This window comes from Semicossyphus pulcher, unplaced genomic scaffold (assembly GCF_022749685.1).
Source record: "Semicossyphus pulcher isolate SPU_LCO1_2020_fin unplaced genomic scaffold, fSemPul1.0.p SCAF_11, whole genome shotgun sequence".
Classification (NCBI taxonomy): Eukaryota; Metazoa; Chordata; class Actinopteri; order Labriformes; family Labridae; genus Semicossyphus; species Semicossyphus pulcher.
In genome coordinates this window covers 14,940,000-14,950,559 of record NW_027211615.1, presented here as the reverse complement: position 1 = coordinate 14,950,559, position 10,560 = coordinate 14,940,000, and the positions used below count along the sequence as shown (strand labels likewise).

The following is a 10,560-nucleotide window of genomic DNA, read 5'->3' as shown; positions in this document are numbered from 1 at the left end:
TTACATATTCACTGATGTGTTTCTTATTATTCTTCATTGTTCTCCCTTCTGATCCAAAACAGAGTAATGGTGGGTAAATAGTTAAACATGTAATGTGTTGTAGATTTATTCAGTATAAACTGACGCCACTCCCAAAAAACACAGTATGATACATAGAGAAGTACTTCTCCAGCTGTCTGGAAAAGTAGCAAAAGAATTTGGGGTTTTTTTGCATGTAGAAAGAAAACGTGTCAGTTGGAAAGTCAGACAGAAAATATTTACATTTTATGAGAGTACTGGAATTAACAGCATCAGGCAAGTCCAGAGACGAATGTTTTTTCAAGTGTGTGCATCCATTCAACGAAGTGAGCGGAACAGAGGTTAAATGAGAAGTGCTCTGAGACCTGTTCATAACTATTTTTCCCCCACAACAGTTGATAAGTCAGACCATGCAAACACGGCCAGGATGTTTGCCTGTGGCGTGCAAACTTCCAGTTAAGTCCAACATAGTCACAAACAGCCATAGTAGTCTTTTAGCCTATTTTTTCCCCCAAAGGAATCAGATAGGTCAAGTTTTACCAGTAGAAAGTTTTGGTAAGAAAACTGGCGGCAGAGCTGAGCCAGCTTCCGTTAGGGTCTTCCTTAGCTGTGGTGCGGGAAATCGCTCGGTCGACCTCCCTCTCCGGACTCTCCTCCTCCTCTGGGAGGTAGTCTGGGAGAGCTGAGTTCTGCTGCACCTCCTCTCCAGATGGATTCAGAGGGATGAAAACCTGGAAAAATAAATGTATTAAGAAGAAGTTTAAAGTTAATCATGGATATTTTTGAGTCTTCAGATAAATGTGGCCTCTGTGACTAATACTTACCTCTTCTCCGGCCTCATTCTTCACCACCTGTTGGGCTGACAACACCTTAGTGGCAGCGATGGCGGATGCCAGACTCTACAAATTAGACGGAATCAAAGAGAAGGTTACTGGAAGTGAAAAGCATCAGCTTCTGCACCACATCAGTGGCCTTAATAATTCAATAACTACACAAAGGTCAGTGTCATTTTAAGCAGCGTCTGACATTAAAATAATGTCTTTGTGTTTTCTGTGTTACCTCAGTGGGCAGGTCTGAGCGGATGCGCACGGTGCATCTCCTGGAAGCCATCTGGAAGGTGAAGCTGATCACTCCTTTGACCTTCAGGAGAGCCTCCTCACACAAGCCTCGCTGGTCCTTGATAAGAGAGAGAGGCTGTATTAGTTGAATTACTTTTTATAATAACAGTCCCTACTGTCATGCATACAAGTCTGCGTGCGTGCTTTCAGTGAGCCTACTCACCGTGCTGTCCAGGCCCTGGATGTGCAGAGTGACAGACTTAGCCTTCTTGTTTGTGTAGTTAATAAAGAACTGGGATTTCTTTTTCTTCTCCCTCTCAGGTATGCGTGGCACAGGATTAGCAGGTGCACTCAGGATGTCAAACACCTCCTGGGCCAAGGCTGTGATGTCAACAGACAGACCCTCCCTATAAGGAGAAATATGATATTTAATGAAGCCTGTTTCCAGACCTCTCAAGTGTCACCCACATCAGCGTTTGATCAGCATTTAGAGTTTAAATTTCAAGTATGAACACATAAACATGAAGGAAAATACTCTGTAGACTACTATAGTACACAATAGTATATATACACACACACATATATATATATATAAAAACAGTGCCTCACCTTACGATTAGATTCTCCAAGCTCACCATCATACCCAGTTCATTCTTCATGATGGGAATGTTGGGGGACAATTCAGCCAAGTAGCGGAGGGTCTGAGGATAAAGGAAGACAGGGAAGGGATTAATTATTTACTGTACTGGGGCAACTATGGTAGGTTCGTTTAATGTGTACATCACCCACCTGAAGAGTAGCAAGTAGCACCTCTGGGTTCTTGTGGTCGAGGAAAAGAACCAGGCCGGGGAGACAGCCCTGATCCTGGACTATCACCTCTCGGTTCTGCGGCTCAGAAGCCAGATCTCGAAGCTGACTCACCACCGACAATGCATCCATCATCTTTAATAACGTAAACAGACCTGAAAACTGCGAGAGGCAGGCAACATTACCTTAGTGTGAATTAAGCCTGATTCAGGGTTAACGTTGACTGTTAAAGCCATGGTGGACTACATTTAATAGTGACAAATTTGAACTAACGTTAAGTTAAGAGTTTTGAGTAAGTTATGTAAAATATAAAGTAGAGATTATAGGCACCGTTGTGGTCACAAGTGGGTATTACAAAGTAGAAAACCTGAAGGGACGAGGCTTGTTTATTAGCGCTCAAGCTATCCCGTCAAGCCACAGCGCTGGCGCTAACGTCAACGTTGCTAGCTGGCTAAAGGGGCTAACTTCTGCTAATTTGAAACGTGAAGGAGTTGGCCAACTTTATCAAAGGCATTTTCGTTTGTTTCGATGCACCGTTTGAACGGGCATTTTTATAATTGTTCTAAAAACGTATAACAAAATAAATGACTTAAAAGTGCGATAAATATAGAGATGTAAAGTTTTGCGATGTTTCTTACCTTTGAGAACAAGCAGCTCGTGCACAAAAATACAAATTTGGTGCAAGGTTTTCGTGATACGCAATTGGTCAAGCAGCCGTTGCCTACGCCGCACGGTCGCCCGCTCCCATTGGCTCGTCATACTTTTTCTGAATTTACAGCCAATCAGAGGAGGTTTTGCTGCTGCGGCTTTATTTGATTCACAGAGAGTGCAGCCTGGATGCACGAGCCAGGGGGAAGCTGTAAGTTGCTAGTATTTCTCTTTAGTAGCAGTTTATATCATAAGTTATTATGAAATTATCGGACAAAAACAGCTCCTAATGCCCGTTTTGACAAGAAAACGATTCAACGGTAAGTAACTTACTCGCATATTAACGCTTATCCCGCATGTTTCCTGACGTCGAGCATTTTACTTTTGATGATCGATGCAGTTTTACACAGGGACACACTGCGGTGCTAGTACGGGCTACCTGCACTGCTCAAAACAAGGTTACTCTTTTTAGGTCAAAACTAAAACCACTATAAACTGGCTTTTGTGCCAAGTCTACTTGATTTCACAGCCGGAAAAGCTTCCAACGGTACAGGCTTAGACATCTTCCTCTTTGAGCATCAGTGTGTGATGCCACCAGGTGATACTTTGACAGTTACAGCAAAGTGGACTTCAGGGACTGCGAGGATTTGTATTTTAGATATGACAGCCAAAGCACTTTTATTAGAATGTATTACCTCTAGTTCTTAATATCCAGGGGAAACCACAATGGCCTTACTGGCATTTGAATTCCTGCAACCTACTTCGGGATAAAGCTGCTTTAACTTTATAGAAAAGGGAAGTTAATATGTAGCCTATAACAACTTGTGACAACAAAGTAGTTTAAAGTGTTTCTAGGCTTTAAAAGGCTTAAATAAAAACATATTAATATGATATTAAGCAATATATAATAAAAAGAATGCCCACAGCCAAAAACCGCAATTAAAAATGCACAGTTTTACATAAATACTGTTGTTGTGCAGGGATGCACGATATTATCGGGACGTTATTGGTATCTGCAGATTATTAGGTTTGAAAATGAAATATCAGCACATATGTCATTTTTGACGTAATGCTACGACAATAACTCGGCGTGAGTGTGCATACGCACTGCGTGCGACACGCCTCTCAGTTTGGTCATTCGAGGAGGGGCCAAATCTCATAATCCAAGCCTGTCTAAATTCTATGAATATTGCAGTTTTATTTGAAAGAAAATGTTACATACAAATAAATATGGCACTAAAGTTTAAGTACTTTTCTTATATTGCCCTCTGCAATTAGAAGGAAAAAAAACAGCCTAATATATTGGTATTGAAATCGGCAACCTGCAAAAAGGGTTGGAAAATATATTGGATATCAGCAAAAAATCCAATATCGTGCATCTCTATTGTATTGTAATGCGGACCTGGGGACAGACCTGTCTCAGACAATCTGACCTGGAGGTTCCTAACATAGCAGATTTTAGATGGTCTGTTTTGTAGCCATAAAACCAATTCTCTATGATCCAACTGTTGTATTTTAGAAAGTCAATTCAGTGACACACAGAAAGCCATTTCAATGCGTTTAGAGCTGGACTGATGTGGTCTGTTTTTTCTAACAGTTGCATTCTTAGTCAGCTGCAACTGTCGCATCCATTTTGCACAGAGACCTGCAAAGCTGCTATTACAGAACCTTAGCATAATAAACACCCTTTAGTTGTTCTCTCTTACTGTCAAGACCTTCATTTCTTGTTTTCTTCTGTTTCAGGTGTAAAGTATGTGACTTAGTGGCTCTCATTCTGTGTTGGAGTCTTCTCAAGTCAGTCAGCAGTAGAAGGAGCTTTGCAGTCTTCAGCTGGTGCAGGAAAAAGTCCTTCCAATGTCCCTAGTAGAGGATTTTGTGGATGTGCTGCGCATCGTCCTCGAGTACTTTGGAGTACCTCCGGACATGGTGAGTATACTCTTACTAATTCAGCAACGAGTATTATTTGTTTTTTATGACTCCCTTAAAGTAAAGTAGTGAATTTGTAAGAAAGACCCTTTTTAACCCAATTAGTTTTTTGTGTGTGTTTGCCTGTAGCTGGTTCCGGTGTGGGACAGTCAGCTGTGTGGCCAGTATCGCAGCATTGTACGGATGATTGGGACCAATCTCTCACTGGCACCGACACCACGTGTCCACTTTCAGGTACCTGTTTTTCTTGTGTTTTCTAACAGAATGAAGAGAATAGCTCAAAATCTGTCTAGCTTACTGTGTACATTATATAACTAAAGATTTGTATGTCATTAAATCACATATTTGTCTTATATATTTTACTTATTTTAGCCTTTTGTAATGTGTAAACCTTTTTTTTTCCTTTAATGCAAACTCCTTTCAAACATTCCTTCTTCTGCAGAATCATGTTCATATTTTGACTAAATTTAACCTATTGTTAAAGAAGAGAGATTAATGCTTTTATAATTTATAACAGTCCATTATTTTGGTCATGTTCTAGTTATTGTCACTGTTTGTAATCCCTCCTTGTGCATGTTTTATCCTTAGGTCCCTCTGCTCGCCTGTAGGCCCCATAGTAATGATGATAACACTGTGGAAACACCTACCATCCCCTCATTCGCTGACGTTCTGTGGGTGTTTGAGGACGAGGGGGAGAGCTTTGCCAGGACAAGGTAAGAACACATATGGACCAGTACTAACATGATCAAAGTAATGCAAGTTTACAGTGAAGACTTACTACAAAGTGAAACCATATTGGCTGTTTATCAGAAGAAATCTTTGAGTAACTTTTATAAAAAAGTTATTGTCAAAGAGAGCATTTAATAGTCCGAGTCCTTTAGAACAAAGAGAAGCTCAGGGTGATGCTCTAGTTGCTCAGTATTTCTTGCTAGAGTAGCTAAGGCAATAAAGACTTAGGGAAACCAGCAAGTGCTTTGCTGCTCTGAGTTCGATCTTGGACAGCACAGAGGGAGTGAAGGAGTGTGTGAAACAGTGTCTACACAGAGGAACAGCAGGGCAATAGATGACTCAGTGAGTGTTTCTGTCAGTTTATCTTTGTGTTAGCTGTACACGGCTAGCATGATACTTATGTACAATTTTGTGTATAAGTGTGTATAGTGTATAATTTTCGAATGCTGTAATAAACATGGTGAGTTTAGCTGCTAAGTGAATTAATTAATACGTAAGTAAAGTTACAAAACAAAGTATTTTTTAAGCAAGCAGAACGGCTTGCTTTCTGTAGGCAGGGTCTAATATCTGAGCCTGACTGATATGTCAGTCCATCGACATTATCGGGCCGATATGGGACTACGTTGAAGATATATCAGTGTCACAGTTTATGTTGTCTGATATGCACAGAATAAACTCTTTTGGACCAGAACATATAATGCAGTCAACATACTAAGCATTATATAGTTGCCCAACAGAGCTCGCTCCAACTCAGTAGTTTACAGTATTCTCAGCACTGTCTGCAGCACATGGAGCAGAACATCACAGCTGAGCAGACCTGGATCCACTTCAGAATTAGTTGAAAATGTATAATAATGTTGACTATTCACGATGTTTCTTTAAGAAGGCAGCCTCTGAGCACCTTTTCATCGACATATCAGTCCACATAAAACAAAAATTAATTGTATTGGTCACCATACATGTTTCCTCTTAAATCCCATACAGGCCGGGCTCTAGTGTAGGCAGCCAGTCTGAGCAGGAGAGCTCTGATCTATATAAAGAAAACATTGATAGAATTTTGCAAGGCTAGGCAAAATCTGCACTCTTCTTGATGCACACTGGTCTCTGCAAGTGTTGCGAGTAAACAGTAATCTACTATGCCTGAACAAACAAAGAAAAGATGGATGACTACAGATACAACTTCAAAAATAAGTGAAAACCCAAAGAAAAAGAAACAAATTCGACGCTCAGATGAAGGCAAACAGTCTAAAAAGGAAAGCGACTGTCAGCGAGGAAAATCAAGAGTTACAACCGGAGACAACCGTGGACGTCACACATGCGACACTGTTTGGGTATCTGGGAAGTGTGCTCCCGCAATTACTGTTTATTGCCATAGGTGCCGCCAAAGAGAAAGAAACTGGAATCTTGGAGATTACAACCTTGAGTAAATATAATCTAAATATAGTGTTTACATTATCTTAGAAACTCTTACTACCACCTAATTCTCTTTAGAAAGGCGTACCTGCAAAGCCTTACGGGTGGAAGAATGTCAAATGTTGGTAGTGGCTCCAAAAAATTATGAACACTGACAACATTGCTTTAATGCTTCATAGATGTGTTTTATATGAACAGTAAAGTCATGTGTGGTCTACATAGGAACCATTTACCTCCAAAAAAGCGAAGTACTGTAAATCGGGATGTGCTGAGGTACCCGGGACCAATCACAAAGCAAGCCCAGAGAGGAGGCAGATCTGTAAGACCGACCGCTGATCCAGACGCCCTGAAGAAGATCAGCGTGCTGGAGAGCGAGCTGCTCAAACTACGAGCTCAGATAGCCATGATTGTTACTGTTTCTCCCGCCACAGGTACGCAATGTTTTGTGTTAAAAAGTTGTGATGAGGTACAAAACATGTTCACCATGTTATACAGTGATTTTTACAAGTCAATATAATAACATTTTTGTGCTATCGTTATTTTCTCAGGTCTCATCGAGTCGCACAATGCACCAGCTTTGCATTTGATGTCTCCTCTCCCTCCGCCAGCTCTTACCTCCACACCTCGCTGTGGTGCTCCACCACCACCACCACCTCCTCCTCCTCCTCCATGTCCTAGCTCCTCCTCTGACTCTTTGTCTGTAATAGAGCTGATCCGACAGCGCAGGACGAACGAGAACGAACTTGACAAGGGTCAGCTGAGGCCCCAGGAAGAAGTGAAAGGGATGCCGTCCATGCTGGATGTTCTCAAGGACTTAAATCAAGTTAAATTGCGCTCAGTGGAGAGGTAGGCGTTAGATTGTTATCTATTGTTATACCGGTATTAATATCCTGAAATATGATAATTGTTTTTTTCTCCCTTATTGTATTTTTTTCTGTGTTGAACTAACAACAATCACCCCGTGACTATACTTTTCCCCATATTGTCTTTGCAGATCTCCAGGGGGAACACCAGTCAGAAAGAGACGCAGTAAGGGAGGTCCTGCATCGCTTAGCGACCCGGCTGCTCTTATTGCTGAAGCACTAAAGAGAAAGTTCGCGCAGCATCGCCATAACAATTCCTCAGACAAAGAGAATTCGCTTGAGCTCTCACCATTTGGCAGTCCAGAAACTCACAAGGTTTGTTACCCGCAGGCACGCCCCACACTGAGGCACCTTTGCATTCAAAAACATTTCAATGGGTTTTCAGAATAAAGCTCATGTAAAAAGTTCAGTAGTGAGCAGTGAGGTGTCCTTAAAGGGGCAGCAAGTTAGGGTTTCATTGCATCCCAGCTCAGAATGCCTGTCGTCTCTTTTCACAGCAGACATTTTGACCTGTTTATGCACAGGTGTAAATAGTACAATGGATGGTGGCTGGATTCCATTTAGCTGCTTCAGTTCAGTTCAGGGGCCTGGTATTCTGCTTGCTGGCTCACTGTAACACTCATGGCTTACTGGGAACTAGAGGTCTTCACGGGTCTAGCGAAACCTGAGGACCCGGGACACGGACGTGTTCAGGTCCACGTATTACGTGGTCAAACAGTTCTGGGTCGGGACTTGCTCTATAACTCTTCTGGGTCTGTTCAGCATTATGTGTAATACCCAAGTGGACCCGGATGTGATTAGAACGGGTTCATGATTAAAGTGCTGTGTGCGTCTGTGCGTGTATTTTAACATGCAACAGTGTGTCATTCCCATGAGAACGTGCGGGAATTAAAGAGGGGAAAAAACAGAAGAAAGAGCAACAATGAGTTGAGTGACGTGTCACATGACTGCAGGTTCAGAGAAAAGTTGAAGCCAAAGCCGGTAATGATGGATACCTTCCTCGCTATGGGGACAAAAAAGCTAAAAGAAAATGAGTATAAAGAGGTAAAACCAAATGTATGCAAATTGTGGACAAAGACAAGAAGAAAGTAAGCTAAGTTAAGAGTAACACGTGTGTGGCTTCTAAACGAGACAAGTGGACTTTTAATCTAAACTAGTGGATTAGCGTTGCTGTTTTTATCAACACGGCATGGATAGCAAAGAACCTGGATGCGTTTTATGAAATGTCTTGACAGAGGATGGATTATATGCACGGACAGGCACAGGGGAGAAGGCTGCGTCACACAGGTAGGACAAAAAGGTTTGTTTTGACAGCTGACTAACAGTAACTTCTTAATATTAATCAGCTGTGAAGTCGGTGCTGATCAGGTCTGTTTCGCCTGGCAGGGATCGGGTCCAACATAACTCAGTTCGGGTCCCAGCTTTCAAATAATAGACAGGTCCGGTTTGGTTCCAGTTCGCACAGTTGCGGGTCTCTGAGGGTTCGGGCACAACATTTTGGAACCGTGAAGGCCTATACTGTGAACTAAAACTGACCCATTGTTTTTTTAATTATTTACACCATTTTTAGATTTAGATGATTGAAGCTGATTGCAGGTCTTCTAATCAGCTGGGTCTTTTCCAGGTTCCTCTCCATACCAGACGCAGTCAGGGGCGCCTCCACCTCTGATCCCTCTCCTCACTGCAGCTCACACAGATTTGACTCGGACATCGATTACTACTGCAACTAATATCTTACATTTCATTTTATTTTTGTTGTCTGTTCTTTTGTTTTGTTTGCATGAACAAAGTGATTTTTTTATTCTGTTAAATATCTCTTTGTTGGGAGGCTTGAATGTATATTTTCTGTCACTTTGTCGATTGTTTTAAGAAGAGTTTTGGTACAGTTCTTTATTGTTTTTATACAGTGATCTCTTTTTAAAGAAATAATGGGTTTAAAGAGGAAGGCATTGTAGCTTGTAGCATGCTGCCTTAATGTCTCTAAAGTTGCTACATGAGGCCTTAATTCTTACCTCTATTCTATGCAACTGCTGCTTCAGGTTTTATTTTATTAAAATGTTTTAACTGCACTGAAAAACATTTGGTGGTTCTGTTTTTATGCGTCTTATATTTCAGAATCTGTGTCAATCAAATTTTAGTTGAAATTAGTTACAGAGACAATACAACATTTGGGCGAATAATACGGTCGGTTAAACAATAAAATAAATAGTTATGAAGGACACGAGTTGCCTTCCATGTTACACTTAAGAGTTCTCCACACATAGACTATACCTGGACCGGTCAACTGAAGGGAAGAAAGGTGATCACATTAAAATAAGGGGGACAGAAAAGCACAAATAAAATGTAAAACCTTCTTTATAAAGGATAATATATTATTTTGAATTTTTTTAATTTGGTTTCTATTGTTTATGCTTTTTTGTACAATTAAAAAGTCACCCTTTCTGGGGCACCAGTTTAGCTCAACTCGTGCAGAGACTCAGCCCTCAGTGCAGCGGCCCCCTGGGTTCAACTCTCAGCCCTTTGCTGCACGTCATCCCCATTCTCTCTGCACATATTTCCAAACTCTGTTCACCGTCCTATGCAATAAAAGAAAAAGGTAAAAAAAAAAAAAAAAGTTCTAAATCAAAAAAATGTAAGTGATGTCTTTTCACATTGCTGCTTTGTGTGAATAGCTGTCGTATGATATTACAAGGAAACTTCAGCAAGTATGGATCAAGCTCTAAAAACACTGCATTTATTATGTTAACTCAGTAATAGAATCAAAGTGTTACATAACATAAACATATTTCTGCCTCATCAGTCCTCACATTACACCAGAAAATTATTACATTTTTTACCTGCAGAGGTGAAGCCATCAGTGATCAGCTGGAGACAGACAACAACAACATATTAAAACTACAGGGGGCTGGAGCCTATCCCAGCTGTCATTGGGCGAGAGGCGGGGTACACCCATGACTGATCAGCCAGTCAATCACAGGGCTGACGCACAGAGACAGGCAACCTGTCACGCTCACATTCACACCTCCGGGCAATTTATTCTTCTCAATCTATTTATTATTAAGTCACCAATGAACCTAACGAGCATGTCTTTGGACTGT

The 10,560-nt window shown here is 41.2% G+C and overlaps 2 protein-coding genes across 2 annotated transcripts; one reads left to right on the top strand and one right to left on the bottom strand.

Moving 5' to 3' along the window:
• Positions 1-129: 129 nt before the first annotated feature.
• armc1l (armadillo repeat containing 1, like) lies at positions 130-2,023 on the bottom strand. The gene is made up of 6 exons (XM_069657372.1): positions 1,866-2,023; positions 1,686-1,777; positions 1,300-1,483; positions 1,078-1,194; positions 843-917; positions 130-749 (listed from the first exon to the last, which is right to left on the bottom strand). The coding sequence occupies exons 1-6, from the start codon at positions 2,016-2,018 to the stop codon at positions 555-557; spliced, it is 816 nt and encodes a 271-aa protein (XP_069513473.1). The 5' UTR covers positions 2,019-2,023; the 3' UTR covers positions 130-554.
• Positions 2,024-2,731: 708 nt separating this feature from the next.
• Positions 2,732-9,524, top strand: mtfr2 (mitochondrial fission regulator 2). The gene is made up of 8 exons (XM_069657611.1): positions 2,732-2,851; positions 4,275-4,457; positions 4,587-4,691; positions 5,046-5,170; positions 6,822-7,030; positions 7,148-7,445; positions 7,594-7,777; positions 9,087-9,524. Exons 2-8 carry the CDS (start codon positions 4,386-4,388, stop codon positions 9,129-9,131), a joined length of 1,038 nt encoding a protein of 345 aa, XP_069513712.1. The 5' UTR covers positions 2,732-2,851; positions 4,275-4,385; the 3' UTR covers positions 9,132-9,524.
• Positions 9,525-10,560: the final 1,036 nt, after the last annotated feature.

Coding starts and splice junctions, on each gene's coding strand:
- armc1l (XM_069657372.1), bottom strand. CDS start 2,018: ATGATGGATGCATTGTCGGTGGTGAGTCAGCTTCGAGATCTGGCTTCT. Junction 1,195..1,299: donor TCCAGGGCCTGGACAGCACG/GTGAGTAGGCTC, acceptor TCTCTTATCAAG/GACCAGCGAGGCTTGTGTGA. Junction 918..1,077: donor GCTCAGACCTGCCCACTGAG/GTAACACAGAAA, acceptor TCTAATTTGTAG/AGTCTGGCATCCGCCATCGC.
- mtfr2 (XM_069657611.1), top strand. CDS start 4,386: ATGTCCCTAGTAGAGGATTTTGTGGATGTGCTGCGCATCGTCCTCGAG. Junction 7,031..7,147: donor TACTGTTTCTCCCGCCACAG/GTACGCAATGTT, acceptor TTATTTTCTCAG/GTCTCATCGAGTCGCACAAT. Junction 7,778..9,086: donor GCAGTCCAGAAACTCACAAG/GTTTGTTACCCG, acceptor GGTCTTTTCCAG/GTTCCTCTCCATACCAGACG.